Genomic DNA, 20,587 nt, shown 5'->3' on the forward strand with positions numbered 1-20,587 from the left:
GAGGAAACCCCACGACGACATGGGGAGAACATGCAAACTCCACACACATGTAACCCAGGCAGAGACTCGAACGCGGGTCTCAGAGGTGTGAGGCTACAGTGCTAAGCACTGCACCACCATGCCACCCCCGACAAAAATCATAAAATAATAATAATATTTATTATTATTAATAATAATAATAATAATAACAGTAATCTGTCTGAATAAAAATTGTCCCATTTAATTGAAAGGTACAAAATGTAATCACAAAAGTATACCACAGAAAGAACAGAATAGATATATTGTAGATATGGCAATCTAGCAGGATGCTGTCATTTTCTACATATGGTTTACATATGGTTATATTTTTTTACTTCATTGTTCTCTTGTGGAATCACATCAAACTTTTTTAAAGCATAAATTCTCCAGAGTGCTTGAGTCTTTTCCACTATAAGTGAACATATTTTAATTTTGTACATGTGGACAACTAAATAAACTCTGGACGTCAGTGTTCCTGCAGGACTCGGAGGTTTAATTCAGCCCATGGACACTGCAGAATGAGGGTAAACCCTTATGCCAGCATAGAGGGGCTCAGTGAACGTGGATGTGAATCTATGCAGGAGGGTCAGTTCATCGGAGGCAACGCTGTAGAAAGACAGGATACCAGTCTCCCAGTCCACGTACACTCCTACTCTGAGGGAACGGGAGGCAGGTAATGGCAGGCCAATGGCGCTGGCATCATGCCAGATAGAGTAGGCATCATCACAGCAGTAGAGAGTCCAGGACTTGCTGTTGCGTCCAAGCAGACTCTCATTATCATAGTCTCCTTTGCGGACGATTCCTTTGTAAGTCACTCCTACTTCAATCCTGCTGTTTCCCATCCGCTCAACTTCCCAGTAACAGCGACCAGATAGACTCTCCCTACACAGAACTTGGAGCCTGCAATCGAATCTGTGTGGATGATCAGGATAAGGCTCCTGCGTTTCACTCCATATCACCTCTCTTTCCGTGTCTGATAACAACAGCTGTTTGTTTATTGTGTTGGGGTCCAGCGTGAGCGTACAGGCAACTGCAGTCAAGAAGAGTCAGAAAAAATGAGCATCAAACATGCATTAATAATAAGTGAGAAACATTATCAATGTACAATGTACAAATACACTATACAGTGAAAAGTACTGGGACACCTTGCCATTGCACCTACAGGGACTCTTATGAAATACATCCAATTCTAAATCCATAGGCATCAATATGGAATTAGTCCCCCCTTTTTCAGCTATAACAGCTCAAGGAGTGTATCTGTGGGAATGTTTGCCTATTCATCCGGAAGAGCATTCGTGAGGTATGCATATCAAGACATTTTGGACAATTCCATGCTTTCAACTTTTTGGGAACAGTTTAGGGAAGGCCCTTCTCTGTTTCAGCACGACTTTGCCCCAGTACACAAAGTAAGGTTCATAAAGACATGGTTGGGTGAGTTTGGTGTTGGTATGTACTGGCCAGCACAGAGCCCTGACCTCAACCCCATCAAACACCTTTGGGATGAATTAGAACAGAGATTGTAAAGCAAGCTTTCATGTCCAACATCAGTGCCTAATCTCAAAAATGCTCTTCTGGATGAATTGGCAGAAATTCCCACAGACTCACTCCAAAGTCTTGTAGAAATCCTTCCCAGAAGAGTAGCAGCTGTTTTAGCTGCAAAGGGGTGACCAGCTCCTTATTGTTGTCTATGGATTTAGAATGGGAAATTCCAGTGGGTCTAATGGCCAGTTGTCCCAATATGTTTGTCCAAGTAATGTAGATAAACACATACATGTACAATTAAATGAAGAAATTCAACTGGATAACAGTATCATTCTGAAAGCAACCAAAGCCAGTCTACAGTATATTAAGGGAGGAGCAGGTGGTCCTGGTGTTTTGTACATTCAGTGTGACACGTTTAGACGTGTCAAAAAGCAGGATGATTTCTGAGTGTGAAACTTCAGGCATGCTTACATTTTCTTGGTCCTGATCTGATCCTGCATTCTCCACCATAATCCATGCTATTGAAGAAGCAGAAGAAACACAAATTTGACTTCATTGCTGTCATTCTGCCACAGTCTGTTTTACTGTCCATCTTACAGAAATGTACACATTCAGTTTTATAATGAAAGAGCAATTAGAAAGTACATACTGTAGTTTCTCCAATTTCCACCTGGGGTCCTCCAGGCCAGCAGAGAGCAGTCTCACTCCTGGCTCTCCTGGGTAGTTGTAGGTCAGATCCAGCTCTCTCAGATGTGAGGGGTTGGCATGCAGAGCTGAAGCCAGAGAAGCACAACCTGCCTCTGTGACTTGACAGCCTGACAACCTGCAGACAGACAGGCAAACAAACCAAAATATTCCATTCACACTTAATTTTAACATCTGCAACATAAATGTATTCATATTAATATGTGAATCCCTCAGTACTACTAAGCTCAGTATCTCCAGTTTACAGTTATAGTTCAATTGAGGTACTGACCTCAGTATCTCCAGTTTACAGTTATAGTTCCCTTGAGGTACTGACCTCAGTATCTCCACTTTACAGTTATAGTTCCCTTGCAGTACTGACCCCAGTATCTCCACTTTACAGTTATAGTTCACTAGCAGTACTGACCTCAGTATCTCCACTTTACAGTTATAGTTCCCTTGCAGTACTGACCTCAGTATCTCCACTTTACAATTATAGTTCCCTTGCAGTACTGACCTCAGTATCTCCATTTTACAATTATAGTTCCCTTGCAGTACCGACCTCAGTATCTCCAGTTTACAGTGTGAATCCCCCAGTCCAGCAGAGAGCAGCTTCACTCCTGAATCCTGCAGGTCATTGTCACTCAGGTCCAGATTTCTCAGCTGTGAGGAGTGTGACCTAAATGCTGACGCGAATGCTTCACAGCATCCCTCTTTGAGTTTGCATTGAATAAGCCTAAAAGGATGACATAATGATGATATCATTTAAGGGTTAATGATTCAGCGTGAACAGGCGGGTCTGTTGACCAGCGCCCCCCATGGCTGCAGGACCGGATGGCTGTTTGTCTATGCTGGACTACCTCCACCACCCCTTTTCCCTCACCTGTTGCAAGTTGTGTCATTTTATGTTTATGTAAGGTATAGTGACCATGTGCTTATGTTGCTGAGGTGTTTTATTTGGTTCCTCCCCTGTCCTCCCCACTGGAGTACAGTCTGGGGGCTGTTTTTTTATTCTCCTCCTCTCTCCTCACATTATTCTGTTTCTTATCTTCTCTCTGTTTGCCCCTGTCTCCCGACCTGTCTACCCCCTACTGTGATGTTTGTGTATATGTATGGTCGGGTTGATGGCCAGTTTTTTCGCTGGTACTTGTGATTAGTGACATGGTGTATTGCAACAGCAATAAAGGGTTCTCATATCATATCATATCATATCATATCATATCATATCATATCATATCATATCATCATATTTCTTGTTGTGATGTTGCATGAGTTCCTTTTATTGAAGGTTCCTCCTTAATACATCAACCTCAACAGACCAATATATCCAAGGGAATTCTAGCTTATAAGTAAAACACACTTTTACAAATGGCTGCTTTACACACTGTAACCCTTAGAGAAACCAGTACAGTTAACTCTGAGGGGAATAGGTCACTCCTTTGTTACAACTAGCAGCCCGTGTCTTAGGTAGAGGTAAAAGATGACATTAAAGGATACGTAAATATGTACATCAATTTATCAGTAGCATTTTAATAACATTTTATTAACAAGGTGAACATTATCATTTTTATTAAGATTAACAGGATCTTACAGTACAAATATAAATGATCTGACCTCAGCATCTCCAGTTTACAGTGTGGATTCCTCAGTCCATCAGAGAGCAGCTTCACCCCTGAATCCTCCAGGTCGTTGTAACTCAGATCCAAATGTCTGAGGTTTGAGGTGCTTGAGCTGAGACCTGAGGCCAACAGCTTACAGCATTCTCTAGTGAGTTTACACTGGTATAGCCTAGAAAAAAAAAATTGTTTAAAAAATATCATGTTAGGGAATACAAGCACTCTTGTTTTCAAATGTTTGATAACATTGATCAGTTTACTATTTGCAACCTTTTTTTTTTTTTTACTATCTGCTAGATATTCCATACCCCCCAGGTGGAACTGATGCCACAGAAGAAGGGATATGTCACAACTAAGGTTGCCGCGGGTCACTTTACAGTATATACGATGGGGTCATTGGTGTCATTTGTTGATGCACTAGTAATACTGACCTCAGTATCTCTAGCTTACAGTGTGGATTCCTCAGTCCATCAGAGAGCAACTTCACTCCTGAATCCTGCAGATTGTTGTCACTCAGGTCCAGCTCTCTTAGCTGTGGGGCGTCTGAGCTGAGAACTGAGGCCAAATCTTCACAACATTCCTCTGACAGGTTGCACTGATTCAGCCTGAGAAAGTTACCATATTAAATGTATGTTCAGTGAGTAATCAGTGTACTGCATTGTCAGAAGATCTCATCTTATGAATTCCTTTCATTTGAAAATTCCGCTTAGTTATGACTCCAGACTTCGGTTTCAATAGAAACAGAACTGAATGAAGTCTTTAGCTAAAAATAAAACGAATCTTCAGTCTGTAAAATTAAATTTAAATGGATGCATTTGTTGTATGTATCAGAATGAATGATGTATCAGAAAAACTGTTCGAGGTAATTCAAGTCTCACTATAATTCCTTTTCTACTGTTACTCTCAACACTTTCCTGCTTGGTTTGTTGCTATCAACATTCACTTTCTTAGGGACAATGATTACTGTTGTCACTAAATGTGCTGTAGATAATGCACAAAAAAATCACACCGAACACAAGTGTTATGTTGAAGAAACTGTTATTAATCATTTGTTATCATTTCTGTATAATCAGCAATGAGTGTAAATATGTATATACATTATTTTGTTTTCCTCTAGCCTCATACTTTCGATTCAAAACCAGAACTTTCTCTTCTTGCTCTCACCTCCCTATTTTGCGAGACCCCTGCGCCTCCCACTGACTATAAATAAAGGAGCCAAGGGGAACCACCCTTTGTAGCACATTCTGCTGAGAGTGTGGGTACCCTTGTGCAAGTAAAACTTTAAGTGTGTTGTCTCGTAATTAATAGTGTGTGCAGAGTTGGGGTGGAAAGCCTGACGCTTTCTCCAACAACAAGAAACTAGCTTTTGCACATTGACCTCGGTTAAGAGATACTGCGAGACAGAGATCGATTCATAGGGAATCAGTCTCCCAGTAGGTCTGTTTGCCTTTGTTTCAGCCCATTAGAGACGCGTCTCAGCCTGGACAAGTTTTAGTAGGTCTGTTTTTTCTCGTGTTCCGAGTTTTCAGTCGAGTTGTGGCTAAATTCTTCTCGATTGACTAGTTTGAGGTCCAAAATGCTAGAGTTGAATGCATCGCGACTCTTGCAAGTTTAAGCAGGAACGGTTGAGTTCTTGGAGTTTGGTCGATGTACAAAATTCAGACCCATCAATGTCCAAGTTGCTTGAGTTAAGAGGTGTTTGAGTTACAAGGTTCTACTGTATTTGAAATTCCCTTTGGTACAAATGCTTTATAAAAATATATACTTGTGATGCAATCTACGTGACAGGACATATATCTTCAGTATCCATGTACTGTATGTTTGGGATTTCAGGAATTAAATCTCATTGACAGTAGGATGGGGTGAATGGGAGAGGACCTGTAGTCAAGGTTACCAGCTGAAACAAAACAAAATGCAACCAATACGTCCTCTCTTTGGTAATGAGGGACAGGTGTAACTAATCAATGGGAAACCTTGGTCACCTGACTCTCCCTCCTCTAGCAGCCACCTCCCACACTCCATTATTTCATATATGTACCTGTATTTTCACTTATACTGTATGTGGGATCTTATGCTGTATAGCTTGTTGTACTGGATAATACAATAACATAAGTCTTATTATCACTGTAAAGTCTGGAATACTTACAGAACTGTATGGGAACATCTGACCACCGGCAGTAGTCTCAATAGTGCTTCATCTGATCGATTGTATTTTTTCAAATCTAACACTCCCTGCACCTCCTCTGATGTCAATAAAAAAAAGACCAAAGCTGACCACTGTGCAGATGACAGACGTTTAGTTAAAAGATGTCCAGAGCTCAGGTAATTCTGGATTTCCTGCACTAAAGAATCGTCGTTCATTTCCTTCAGACAATTAAACAGATTAAAGCACTTTTCTGGTGAAAGATTCTCCCTGATCTTCTTCTTAATGTATTTAACTGTGTCCGTTACACTTTCTGAGCTGTTCTCTATCTGGGTCAGTATTTCTTGTAGAAGCCTTTGATTTGAGTCCAGTGAGATGCCAAGGAGGAAGCGCAGGAAAAGGTCCAGGTGTCCGTTTCGGCTTCTTAAGGCCTCATCCACTGCACTCCTGTGTAACTCAAATACTGTTGCAGCTCCTCTTTTGCAAAGTAGGTTCCTGTTGCTGTTTCTGTGCACGTGAAATACATACAAGGCGGCAAGAAACTCCTGAAGGCTCAGGTGCACAAAGCTGTACACTTTCCTTTGGGACATTGCAACTTCTTCTTTAATGATTTCTGTACACAGTCCAGAGTATACTGAAGTCCCAGTGACAACAATTCCACACTCTTTCAGGTCCTCCTCATAAAATATCAAATGTTCCTTTTGCAGTTGTTGAAAAGCTAGCTTACCCAGTTTTAAGATCATGTCTTTGTCACATTGTTGATTTTCTCCACCTGTCCCATGACATTTCTTCTTCTGTATGTTTCTCTGACAAAGCAGGAAGTGAATGTAAATTTGTGTCAGAGAGATTTCTCCAGTATTTTCATTACTTAGTGTTTCCTGCAGGACTGTTGCTGAGATCCAGCAAAAGATTGGTATGTGACACATGACGTAGAGGCTCCTTGATGATTTTACGTGTGAAATGATTCTGTTGGCCAGGTCCTGATCAACAAATCTCTTTTTGAAGTACTCATCCTTTTGTAAATCACTGAATCCGCGTATCTCTGTTAGCCGGCTAGCACATTCAGGAGGGATATGACTGGCTGCTGCTGGTCTGGAGGTTAACCACACAAGGGCAGATGGAAGCAGATCCCCCTTAATCAGGCTGGTCAGTATCACATGCAGCGATGCTGCTTTTGTCGCATCACAGAACCTATTATTGTCTTGAAAATCTAGATTAAAGTAACACTCATCTAGACCATCAAAAATGAATGCGACTTTGAATTCAGTAAGTATATCTGCTGTAATCTCCCTGAGCTCTGGAAAGTAGTGATGAAGGAGTTGCATCAAACTCCATTCTCTATCCTTCTGAAGGTTGAGGTCCCGAAACTCAAAGGGAAACATGAAATGAACATCCTGATTTGCTTTTCCTTCTGCCCAGTCAAGGATGAACTTCTGCACAGAGACTGTTTTTCCAATGCCAGCGATTCCAACTGTCAGCACAGTTCTGACATTGTGTTGTTCAGGAAATGGTTTGAAGATGTCATTGTACGTGATTGTGCGTGTATCTGGGGCTGATTTCCTTAATGCTTTTTCTATCTGAAGCAGCTCATGTTCACTATTGACTCCTTCACTTATGTGCTCGGTGATGCAGAGTTCTGTAAAGATGTCCTTCATAGGGCGTGGATCCCCTTGCTTAGCGACACCTTCGAATGTCAGTTCAAACCGATTTTTCAGTTTGGCTTTCATTTTCTCCTGGCTTATCTGTATAGACTTAACTTAAGGAAGAAAACACAACATTTAACTATGGATATACAATTTCTGAGTTCCGAAAGTCTTATAAAATCACTTCATACATTACAGATGAAGTTTGAAATGTAATTAATGTTGCAATATTAGCATAAAACTATATAAGTGTATTTAAAATGTTTTCCAATGCTCTGGTATCTTGTGATTTATAAATGCTGCTCTAGTTAGGATTTTATATATGAACATATAGCTATTAAACATGAACTGTGGTAAAAGCAAATACTGTTGAAGTACGAAATTTAATTAAGAAGAAAATAAATTCTTACTCGTCTCAGTTTCTTGCTCAAAGGTGTCAACGATGTCATTCCAATTCAAATTCTTGAGGGTGCACAGTGTGATTGTCAGGGCCTTCTCCCCACCACAGCTTTCTATCATCTTCTCAGTGAATGCATAGTTATCCTCCAGCTGGCCCTCAAAGTATTGTGGGTAATCCCGAATCATACGTTTCCTGAATCGACTCAGATCATCCACTTGTAACATCTGCAGAGAGTTCTGGATGGACTACAATAAACAGATGGAGGCATTTGTTGTATTAATTGTCCTTTTTTTCACAGCCAAATAGCAGTTTATTAGAGCATCGTTGAAATACTGCCATGCTGTGCTCCACCATGGGGGAAGTCAGAGTCAGATGAAGTGCAAAGAACATGCAGGCTGGTTGCTCAGTTTGGCCAGAATGCCTACAGAATGGAGCTGTGAGATTTCAATGGAATTTGCTGAGCATCTGGGCTGCCCTAAACCAGAACTTTTCATAATTGGTGGGCATGGCACAAAAGAATCTCAATTAGTGAACAAGCAGCAAATTTTCATTGGCCATTTAAAATGGTTCACTGAGAGCAGTATCATAACTAAATTCTGGTGTAATTAAACCAAAATCCCATTTACTGAAATAACAGCATTTTGTAAAATTATTGAAGACCCCTGAGAGAAAACCTTCTGTATGAGCATGGAGGTCAGTGAATGGCCTCTTCTCTCTGACGAACACCTGGTCTCCGATGTCTGGGCCCTGTAACCAGAACAGAAGATCATAGCAGCTCACAAACTTGCAGAAAGACAGGCCTCCCTGTTAACTTCACTGGGTATAAACAGAGACCTTCAGATGCTTTAAGATATAAAAATATATATTTTATAAGCCATATGATGATGGTGATGATGCAGCCAGTCAGAACTGGCAAAGGATAGAGGGCAAGATTCTGAACTGGTGTTTTGATTTACAGATGTTTGCTTCATAGCACCAATGTATTTTAATGATTTCTAATGTTGCAAGATGCATGTATGTGTCTTTACAAACATTGTACTTCAACACATAATCAGTGCAACATCACATAATGCTTAATTCCCTCCTGAAGATCTTGATTGCAAATAAATACGAGTTAGTGGCTGAGGCTGGCCTAAAAAACTATTGGACTTTCCGACTTCAAGTACTGTACAAAATTACCATGGATCATCTGACTTTTGTTTGAAAAACACGTCTGCATCACTTGAGTCTTCACTCATCAAACAACCTGATCCAGACGACTCTTCCCTCCCCATTTGGGGTCTGTGAAAAACATAGAGAATGTGTTGGTTTGGCTCTTACTATTTTTTCTGCATTTGTGTTTGGGCAGTGTAGTGATTTAATTGATCAGTAACCTTACATTTGGTCAGATGTAATGTCGTCTTTGAAGTGTAGTGGTTGGTCTATTGACCATCCACTCTTCATAGACACACAGCCAGAGACAGGTGATCTGGGAAATAAACAACACAACTATAAAATCTGGCAGATTTGAGTCACTCTCTCCATCCCACCTTCGCCCTTTTGTTTTCATGTTCCACTTGCCAAATCCCATTAAAACTCAATAATCAGTATCATCAGGCAGTATGGCATACGATGGTAATGAATTCACTGTGAAAACCTATTTTAGCTTTTAGTCCATGTAAAAAAACCCTCAGTTCAGCCTTTGTGTGTCACCACACTAGGCTTGTCGGGGTAACTTGTCGGATTTAAGGTACCACAGTTTAAATGGACTTCATATTCGTTCACTTACATTTTGCCCAGACCACCTTAAAACCTACAAGTTACCCCGATAAGCCAGTAACCCCGCTTCGTAGTACAGGCCACTGATCTTCTCAGGAACACAGGCACAGCATATAATTCTTACATCTGAAGGCTCTTTTTAGAGTCTGATCCCTCTTCCCCAGCTTCCTCTTCCTCTATTAGGCTTAAGAGGCCCAATCTCGAAGCGGCTTTTCCTCCATCCTGGTCTCCAGGGAGACTCATTTTACTGGTATCTTCCTCCTTTATAGGAATGTGACCAGTGCGGGCAGAATTCCTGTTAAAGGTTTCCAAGTGAAAGGTATGTAAACACAAAAACATAATACAGTATACAAATACAGAGGTTAAATCTAACACATTTTAAACTTGCATTTATCCGTTTTTAATTTCAAAATTTGCTTATCACTGGTGACAAATATAAAAACACAAATACATTTAGTTCAGGGTGGAGAACGAAGTCGAGGATTTGTTGTACATCCAAAGGTCATGGAATGAAATGTAAATATTTAAAATCCTAGATCCAGCCCTTTTATAAATTCCTATCCAGAACAGGGTCACCTCTTCGCCCTGAATGGGAAGCCACTACATCAGAAAGCGTACATACAACAATAATTTAGAGTCACCATTTTAGTTAACTGCAAATTTTAGGCTGCGGTAGGAAACCTGGCTATGAAAACGTTCCCCAAAAAACAGTGAGCGCATGCAAATTTTATGCTCACATAGACCTTGAATTGTGAGCCAACAGCATTACCCACTGAGCCTTCGCAAACCATTCAACCGCATTATCGCTACAGCTTCCAGAATCTTCCTGATTATATGTTACACAAGATTGTTACCAAAAGATGGCCGTAATGCAAACTCTCTATTTAGACACTTTCCTGCTTTTGTGAACAATTTTTTTGCAGTAAAAAAATATAAACATGCTAGGTAACTATAAATGTTACACAGCTGAGATTCTCCTTAGGCCTGCATTTTGTGTAAATTAATAGCTGACTATAACTAAAGACCAGATAGCTGGTTGGTTAAGCCTCTGTGCTAACTTAGTGCTAATATGTCCCTCCTCAGCCCACACCTCGCAAATAAGGATGAAGCTGCATAGTTAGTAATGTCCCACAAAAATCAAGAAAAAGTGAGTAATCAAATTGTTATTATAAATTTTCAAATTCTTACATGGAAACTCACCGGTTAAGGGTAAATGAACGCACTTCAATCCATGCCTGATTTAGAGACTGTGTGATCTACTTTCATTTAGTAGACAAGTTAAACCGGTTAACTGGTCTATAACCAGCTCTTCCTCTTTTCTATTTTTGTGAACTATCCAGTCGTTGACGGTAAACAAAAAACAAAACCACAAACATCATAATTAACAAAAGACTCCTTACTATTGAGTTCCTGCGTACATTCTGTGTACTTAACAATTAACCATAACTAACCATTCATCTACTTGTGCCAGATGGGTGGATAGATGGATTATCAAAAATATGCCTTTGCGGTAAATTTGAAGAACGTAGCTGTGTATTTAGTAATGCCCATCCATCCATCCATCCATCCAATCAAGGAAAGCGAGTTGTTAATGAGATATTAAAAACTTAAAAATCATTTGACGCAAACTTACCGTTTAATGCTAATTCAAAGTACGTCACTCCAAACTAGGCTCAGGGATTATACTATCTACTTTCAAACAAGTTAAACCGGTAAAGAGGAGCACTGATTTTCTCTCTTCCGTCTACTGAAGATTGGTTTAATCCTAATATTTTGAAACTAAAACAAAATATTCTTCCAACACATCTGTTCCAACAAGAACAGAAAATTGTGGAAACAATTAAAACATGTTAGTTTGAGAATTAAAACTATATTGGCATGAATTTTAGTATTAAACAATGCCCAGTTAATCGACTTGAATATATATTTCTTATTTTTGATGCACCACAACCCTTTCCAAGTATGCTTGCTCTCCTGCATTTTCAAAACAAGGATGTTTAACACATGACCAACTATTCAGAATGTGAGTTCTGTCGCGACAGACAGGAGGGACAATGTACATGCAGCCTTTGAGGGAACCAGAGGGATTTTATTTAAGAACAAAAACACCCACACAAACAAAAGGATCATGAGGGGTGAAAACAAAAGGCCGGGAGGAACATTTAGGAGGGTTCAGGGGAACATGGCAGAGGGAACGCTGACTATGAAGAGAGACGGACAAGCAGCGCCAACTCTAACCTCTACAAAATCAACAATGATCAGACTAGGAAAAAATCACACAGGTAAGTATCCATATACAAGGGTAAGCAGGATTAGATGAGAATCTAAAACTGGTCTTGTTGATTTTAGCCAATCCTACTCCTAGATTTGTAGCTAAGACCTTCAAATTTCTTACCTTTTATTTTGTGATGTGCAATTTTTATTTTCATTGAAATATAAAATATATCTCTTCTATTCATGCCTGAATAACTTCAAATTCAGATAAGCAGCGACTTTTCAAATTACAAAAATTGTCACTTTGATCACTACTAAATAAGAACATTCTTTTTAGAAGTTTTATATTGCAAAACATGTCTGTGCAGTTGTAGGGTGAAGTTTTTTTTTGGAAATGTGATTAGAGTTTGCACCCGTCCGTATGTTAGATTGTCCAATATTGAAAACTAAATGCTGTATTCATAATTGTAGCAATATGGTAAGAGATTTGTCCCATATTTTCGGACCGCGCGATTGATCCAAACCCCCTTGGATAAATTTTATCGCTGTGTATCCGGGGAGGTGGGGATTAGTCTCTTTTATTTCTTCATCAAGCAAGTGAGGTTATATCACTTGATAGACAATGGTGAGAGCCTCGAGTTTGCCGAATGACGACAAAGTGAGGAAAAACTGTGGAATTCTGAAAGGGCTGATTGATATGATTTAATTTTTGGGTCGACAGGAGCTGCCATTTATCTGGGGTGGGGGTGGGAATAGTCACATTCCAATGAAGTTAATTGCTACAGGACCCAGTGGAAGTGAATGTTTGTGTTTTGTGGGAATATCGGCTAAAACAGGATACATCTAGTTTTTTCATAAATATTAACACCAAAGTTACATTACTTACATTAGCTACATGCAGGGACCTACTGGGTTTTCTAGCTTGCAAACTAGCTAGCTACAGGTAGTAGGGATGGGACAGTTGCCGACTTTGGGGCAGTCATATCTGCGGTGATACAACCAAAGAAAATCTACCATTCTGTCAACTGGTGCAACAGAACTTGTAGGCCTACTTATCACATGCTCACTGTTGAACATGGCAGAGGGGACAACGTTGACTATACAGAGATATACAGTTTATAAAGTGTCAGGTAATTGCGATAAAATGTGGCGACACCTGCTGTACAGACACTTTCACTGCAGGCTTACTTTGTTGATCTAATGTTATTAGATCCGATGATGAGCTGTGACTTAACTAACTTTGTACAAGAATACACTGAAAGCAAGGAGGTGAGTTTTTAATTACATAAAATCAATATCCCACAATGCAACTGTAACAACAAAATATGAGTGCAAAACAGACACATCGAACATAAAAACTCAACACATGATTTCTGTTGTTTTCCAAAGTAAAACAATGATTAAAAACCTGCTTACTTAGACTATGCCAGAACCACTCAAAAAAATAAAAATTATACATGGACCAGAGGCCTCTGATAGGTTTTCCATCCATGTACCACTTGAGTCCTCGTCTTTCCTGCTGAAACCCTTTGAGGGTCACATCTGTTGGGAGTATATAGTCATACCCAAGTCTCACGTTGACGGTGATTTTTCTTTACATGCAGAACCCAAATACTGACCCAGCCAAACAGCACGTGCTGAGCTCATGGCTGAAGTGCACGACCTTGCCTCATGGCAGTGCACGGGGCGACAGACCCTCAGTGGAAGAGAATGTTCTTGTACTTGGTGTTGGGGATCTGATGTTTGCTCTTCAGCCTCCGCACTGCTTCGCGCAGGTGCTTGGGCTGCAAGGGAGGGGTCTCTCCCCACTTCTCACACACATCCAGAGCTGCAAGGACAAGGAGCACAGAAAAGTAACCAAGACGGAGGCGTTTCTGCACCCCTAAAAACACTTCTAGCACAAAGAAGCTAATGGCATAGCTACACTGGTACAAATTACATAGTAATGAACAGTATTGGAACCTTGTTTCCCAGGGTTCATTGTCCCTTTGCATCATTTAACCCAAGGCCTGAATGTCCCTTTTTCTAATTTAATTAATACATGACAACAGGAGGTTAATCGGAGTTTATCCTTTACACAGACCTACTCAAAATTCCTCAGCATATAATGTCCTGCTGAGCTGTGAGACAGAGCTGTAAGGCAGCACTCAGAGGTTAGCAACGAGAGAAACGCAGATGTGCAAATTAGCTCACCTTCCTCGACAACCTCACCCACGAAGACTTTTGAGATGCCCGACATGGCAATGACCACGTTCTGAGAAACTGATGACCCAGTGATGGACTGGATGAGCTGAAATCGAAAGGTCATATGGCAACAGTTTCAGCCAAAATACCTCATACATATTGTTAAAGAAACTTTACTCGTGCCCCTTACACAGAGGTTTCATCTTGCAGTTCTCACCCTTTTAATGGCTGCTTTTGGGAATGCTGAGCGCCTGTACATCTCATACCTATTGAGCTGTTCCTCAGAGAATGAGGACACTAAAACCCTACAGGAGAGAGAAGTATTTTTCACATGCTGGAAGGCATCATACACCAAATATACACACAATTCCTCCCACTGCCACGCTTTGCAGTTGAGTGCACTTGGGTGACACATATCGACTCGACTTACTGCATCTTCTGGATTTCATCCTCATCGACCTTCTGTCGCTTCTCCTTCTTTTTCTCTGGCTCCACCTTCAATTTCTTTGCAGCAGGGGGTTGAAGACCGGAAGAACCCTCCCCTTCATCTCCAGCACCCGAGTCCTTTAACTGTCCCTGTGAGGAACGGCAGATGTTGGGCATGGATCCCGTACCAGCCGAAGCCCATTTGAAGTCCTAGGCAAGTTCCAATGCCAGCACCCCCCCCCCCATTACATACCACCCAAGACCAAATAAAACCGGTTTACTGAGGTACCCCTCATAATGGGTTGACCAGCACTGCAAAGACCTCAGCATATATTTTAGCTCCAAACAACCTCTTGAGTTATTTAGTGCATACATGATGTTACACTACTACTGTGTCACTCTGAGAGGGCATAATATTTTCCTTCTGCCATCCTATTGTAGTTTACCTCTGGTATTGTAAAAATATACTACCTGGACATACTCATACTTGAACAATTAGTATGAGAGTAGCTCCCCATAGTGGCAGAGTAACCACTTCACAATCAAAAGGGTTATGTTTAGAAGATCCCTGCAAATGGGAAAATTCACAAATAATACTTGGTGCCCCCTAACCTCAACTCATAACACTCAGCTAACAAGGCTGATAACATAAAAAGTACATTACCCATTTCTAAAAAAAAAAAACAGCACTGTACACTTTGCATGTCAAATTACTTTACTATTTCCTCCTAGATCTTTTTTTTCAATATGTAAATCCTTTAAAACTATGCCACTGTATGTAAGTTACTACTGTAAACCTGAGCAAATGCCCTTTTCGAGTGGACGAATGAAAATACCGCCCTTATGATGTTCCAAGTGCCCTTTAATGACAAATAATGATCATATACAAAATATACTGACGGGTAAAGGCAAAAAGTACCAGCCAACCACACCGCCCTCTTTGAACACCTGTCCCTTGAGAAGTCTGTACACGTCAGTGCTGTATACACAGACGTACACTTACTGTCCAGTAGGACCTGCACTAGACAGTGCACATACAGCACACAATTTCAGACATTTTGAAAGCTGTTTAACATAAAGAAAACATAAAATACACTTTATGGACTTAAAGAAAATCAGTATTCTAGGATAATCAGAAGGAAAGAGATATTTTAGGTTGCATACAGTATTGTCATTTACATTAGATGAAAGACAGAGACATACATACTGGGGTGCACTTCCCCAAAGCATTACACGACTGGATACAGTCAGTTGCGTCGTTCCAACAATGTAATTTTCCAATGCAGTTAGCAACTACGCTTTTGGGAAATGCAAAAGTAAGATAAGTAGATAAGTGGAACTGTTTTACCTGGTCAAGCAAACTCATTAACACGGCTTCGTTTTATTGTGCTGGAAATAATGTTCACAGTTTTTAACATCTAATACAGCAACCTTAATCCTAAATATCTACTTCAACACCTGTGCCTAAATGACGAGAGACTAATGATCCTTTTCCCTCGAAGTCTTCACATTTCCATATTGCTGACACCATATTGGGTGGTGAGGAATAGGTAGGATGATAACGATAAATTATATATATGACAAATAAACTCATCTCACGAAATAATCGCGATTATATGGCGCATGCTCAGTCGTCACCAGAGCTTTAGATGACGGGCGAAACATTTGTCTGAACGCCGGCTTTTCGGTACTATATGGATGTTTATTTGCGCCCACAGTTTGGAAAGCATTTTAGTAGTGTACCTAAGATATTCATGAGATGCGTATTGTGACGCCCGAAAGTAAGTGATCTGTATAAATTTGGCATATCCTTATGTTTAATAAACGTCGGACTTTAAACTACCATAGTACCATCTTTTTACCTTGTTTATCCACAAAATCTTCTCCTTCAAAAGATCCTGTAGCTGTTCTTTTCTTCAGTGCCTCTTCAGTGCTTATCGCTTTCATGATTTATTAAAATAATATTAAGTGGCGTGCTCCGCTAACTGAATTTAATAAGCAAAGTAATACGCTGAATTTATACAGACTCCTGACTTTTGGGCGCCACAACAGGCATCCAATTAATATCTCAGGCACACTACTAATCTGCCTACCAAATTGTGGGCGTAAGTAAATACCCGTAAAGTACCAAAAATCCAGTGCCAGGACAAATGCTTCACCCATCATCTAAAGGCCTGGTGGTTATTGTGCATGAGGCATATTAAACATAATTACATTGTCGCTCGTCTGCGAACTTTAGAAAAGCTCCCAAAATATTCCGATTTAAATTGTTCAATGGTAACTTGCGAATAACCGCAACTACGAATTTCAAGTCCGCGAATATGACCAGGTTATGGTATTAAGGATTCACATATACGTTTATATTACTACAGATGTATTTAGTTCTCATTAACTGGTTTTTTATTTGTTTTTTTTTCATTTACCGCTTTGTCTTCCTCCTGACCAGTATTGGATGGATCGGCAGATTCCGTTGGAGCTGCAGTACCGTCTGTTGAAGCCTCCTGGATGCCTGAACGGGGAATCTCCTCCGGGTCCATCCTCTTCTCCATTCCCTCATCCTTCACCTGCGCCGGGTCTGCCATTGTACCCTACTTTTGGGTACACCGATGGTCTCGATGATCGAGGGCTTTCTGAATTCCTCACACTTCTACACGCGAAAGTTAAATGGAGGTTAAAGCTTTCCACGGTGATGATAACGTCTTCATAGTTTTCTACTAACGAAAGTTTGTATCAACTGCTTTTTAACAGCACGAGCGTGGAAACAAACAGATACAGGAGCTTCCACCAAATAGCAGCGTACTTATCGAGCAATCAACTGGATTTTACTTAATTTATCATTTCTAACGTTATCCGACCTAACAATCACAAACGCGTTATAAGTAAATCATTGAGTAAATGCTAAACAGCAGCAGCGGCTTTTCGGGCGAAAACGGGAAAAGGGGATCGAGCAAATGATCAATATCTACATCCACAACACTTCATTGACACTATACCGCGTTTCCTCTTCCTGTTTGGACGAGCTTGCGCTTCTTCTTCTTCTGCGGGGTTTGTGAAAGTGTACAGAGGTACAGACGGCGCCAACTGCTGAACCGGAGTGGAATTAACAAAGCTGCCATTTTTGCAAGATAAATGGGACATCGAAAGCCGCAGGGGTCGGGATGGATGAGAGGGGACGGAACCATCATCTCACCGTGGCGCTACTTAATATTTCTTTAGCCCACAAAATATTTTTGGTTACTTTTATTGGTACTCTGATTTATTTTCGTTTTCTGTTTAACCAGGGATGGATTACGGACCGGGCCAGCGGGGCCGCTGCTGGGGGGTGTAGCCCAAAACAATTTGCAACGCTTATCAACAATGTATTTTCGTTTGTCTATTTTAGAGGGCCTACATTCTTTGATCCTCTGCCTACAAGGGCCCCTGACCCCATAGAGAGGGCGTTTGGCTGCCAAGGGCCCTTGAATTGTGGTGGTGGTGGTGGTGGTAGTGGTGGGGGGGGGGGCTCGCGAACGTTTTGCCCAGGGGCCCACACAACCCATAATCCGTCCCTGTGTTTAACCGATTTAAGGAATTGGTAAAGGGAAGATAATCAGAATATCAAGTTTATAAAATTATTTTAATACTTTAATATAAGTGTTTGTGATTACATTTTGTACCTTTCAATTAAATGGGACAATTTTTATTCAGACAGGTTACTGTTATTATTATTATTATTTTATGATTTTTGTCGGGGGTGGCATGGTGGTGCAGTGGTTAGCACTGTTGCCTCACACCTCTGGGTCTCCACCTGGGTCAAATGTGTGTGGAGTTTGCATGTTCTTCCCATGTCGTCGTGGGGTCTTCTCCAGGTATTCCGGTTTCCCCCCACAGTCCAAAAACATGCTGAGGTTAATTGGAGTCACTAAATTGCCCGTAGGTGTGCATGCGTGGGTGAATGGTGTGTGAGTGTGCCCTGCAATGGGTTGGCCCCCCATCCTGGGTTGTTCCCTGCCTCGTGCCCATTGCTTCTGGGATAGTAGGATAAGCGGTTTGGAAAATGGATGGATGGATGGATGGATGGATGGATAGAATATAAGTGTTAAAGCGATTTTGTCCCGGGCCCAGGAATTATGCGCAGCGGCTTTAGTTAGACCCCAGAAGTACAAGCCGGCAACACATTACCCCAAAGCAACGGCACAACGACCACTGATACACAGCGAGGGTCTCTGCGGTGGCGATGTTTTAAAATTCAACGTAAATCATTTTAACACCAAATATAGCGATATTCCATGTGTCCACCAGATGGAGCCAGAAAACAAATTACGGGTTTTATTGTAATTCACGTGTATATTATATTATATTATATTATATTATATTATATTATATTATATTATATTATATTATATTATATTATATTATATTATATTATATTCATCCAAAATCTATATTTCCATCCATCCATCCATACTGGTTTATCTTTTGCTTAAACTGACTTTACTTGCAGTGCTCAATATAAAGAGGCAAAATGGGGTTTTACTTTTTAAATTTGTGGTAATGAATCCCAATGGGATTCATGCACCGCAAGAAGACTAATCAAGCTCTCTCAAAATATTTGAAGGAATTTGTCAGAGGAGTGGATATTACTGAGACTAAACCAGGATTACAAGGCCAAGTACAGTACCCATGTGAAAACTATGTTCATGGTTTAGCAGGAGAGTACAGTACTTAGCAATATGAGCGAGTATGACTCCAATGTGACCACTAGGTGGCGAAGAGTAAGGTGAGCCTGCAGGAGCAGTACCCTGTAGTGATGATTATTTGCCCACTTGTTACACAAGAATTGTCAAATTGATTCTGATTTATAAGTATTCTTGACTGTTAATTGTGTTTCAGTAAAAAAAAAATATATAGTTTTATATAGTGCAAAATCTAAAGATATTAATCGGGTTGTTTGTGTGAAATTAAGAGATCTCAAAGTGCAGTTGAAATATAACCAATAAGACTAAAAATTAGATCAAAGAAGATACACTGCAAAGGGTGAAGCGCATGAGAGACCATTACCATGCCTGTAAATGGCAGATACTCTCCTTTAAGTAGTACACAGGGCTGACCTAGTTTACACAAATAACTCCTTGCTGATGAAAGGCTTGGATGGAGTAAAGGGGGTGGGATTGGAGAGCAGAGCCGGCAAGCTGTGATGGAAATCCTCAGGCCCTCTTATCTGCTTGGCATTGATCTGCAAGTCAGGGTGGGGGAGAGCAGCGTCACTCTCACTTATTGTGTGTCGCTGTGTTGCCGCAGGGGAGGTCAAGGGTCGTTGCTAGGGGTTACCACCTCACCTTCAGGATGCTGAGTCCCTGAAATCATGGACGATAAATCAGCGGCATCCCTAAATGTCATTTGGAATGGATTTGATTGAGGTCCAGCTGGGATGTAGCTGAGCCCCCGATCCCCCCCGTGCCCAAGCCATACCCATTACACCCCCAGTTACCACTACTTTATTGCCACCCCCTTTAATTCTGCCACTTCCCCCTGCATCACCTCCCGTCCAGTCTCTCAGATCAGATTCCCTGCATCAGAATTCCTCATGAATATTCATTAGCGCTGCAGCATAATTCAAAGGACTTTTGGAGCGACTTGCATAGGAGGAACGGGGCCACCTCCATACTTAAGATGCACTTCACTGAACTAGTGCCCCTCCCTGCTTGCACCTCTGTTTATGTCAGTCTGCTTCCTTGGATGTGGGTCACAGGACCCTAAATTGATACAACGTTGCTCAAAATAAACAGAGGAATGGGAAGGATGAAGGTGACTGATGTTGTACGCATCAGAAAAACAGTGATTTATGAGAATAGGTGGGACCATCTGGGTTGAGGCCTATTGGTAAGAGGTTTAGTAAGAAAAAAAAACAAAAAACAAGGACAGGAAAGGTTGAGTTGAGTTGGATTAATTTGTTTCTGCCTGACAGTCAGGAATCCACATTGGGAAGGTCCCTGCAAGGTGACACAGTGATGGTGGCTGGAGTAACCCTACTTAGGGT

General features: G+C 40.9%; 2 protein-coding genes across 2 annotated transcripts; both read right to left on the reverse strand.

Moving 5' to 3' along the window:
* Positions 1 to 200: 200 nt before the first annotated feature.
* On the reverse strand, positions 201 to 10,983 carry LOC125747300 (NACHT, LRR and PYD domains-containing protein 12-like). Its single transcript, XM_049022367.1, has 14 exons — positions 10,933 to 10,983; positions 9,869 to 10,039; positions 9,365 to 9,454; positions 9,166 to 9,267; positions 8,661 to 8,733; positions 7,997 to 8,231; positions 5,947 to 7,699; positions 4,232 to 4,405; positions 3,799 to 3,972; positions 2,657 to 2,920; positions 2,477 to 2,611; positions 2,150 to 2,323; positions 1,972 to 2,018; positions 201 to 1,048 (listed from the first exon to the last, which is right to left on the reverse strand). Coding segments are annotated over exons 1-14 (3,927 nt in total). The 5' UTR covers positions 10,935 to 10,983; the 3' UTR covers positions 201 to 515.
* Positions 10,984 to 13,220: 2,237 nt separating this feature from the next.
* Positions 13,221 to 17,591, reverse strand: taf11 (TAF11 RNA polymerase II, TATA box binding protein (TBP)-associated factor). Its single transcript, XM_049022368.1, has 5 exons — positions 16,992 to 17,591; positions 14,573 to 14,718; positions 14,360 to 14,447; positions 14,152 to 14,248; positions 13,221 to 13,786 (listed from the first exon to the last, which is right to left on the reverse strand). The coding sequence occupies exons 1-5, from the start codon at positions 17,148 to 17,150 to the stop codon at positions 13,656 to 13,658; spliced, it is 621 nt and encodes a 206-aa protein (XP_048878325.1). The 5' UTR covers positions 17,151 to 17,591; the 3' UTR covers positions 13,221 to 13,655.
* Positions 17,592 to 20,587: the final 2,996 nt, after the last annotated feature.

Source organism: Brienomyrus brachyistius, chromosome 8, assembly GCF_023856365.1.
Source record: "Brienomyrus brachyistius isolate T26 chromosome 8, BBRACH_0.4, whole genome shotgun sequence".
NCBI lineage: Eukaryota > Metazoa > Chordata > Actinopteri > Osteoglossiformes > Mormyridae > Brienomyrus > Brienomyrus brachyistius.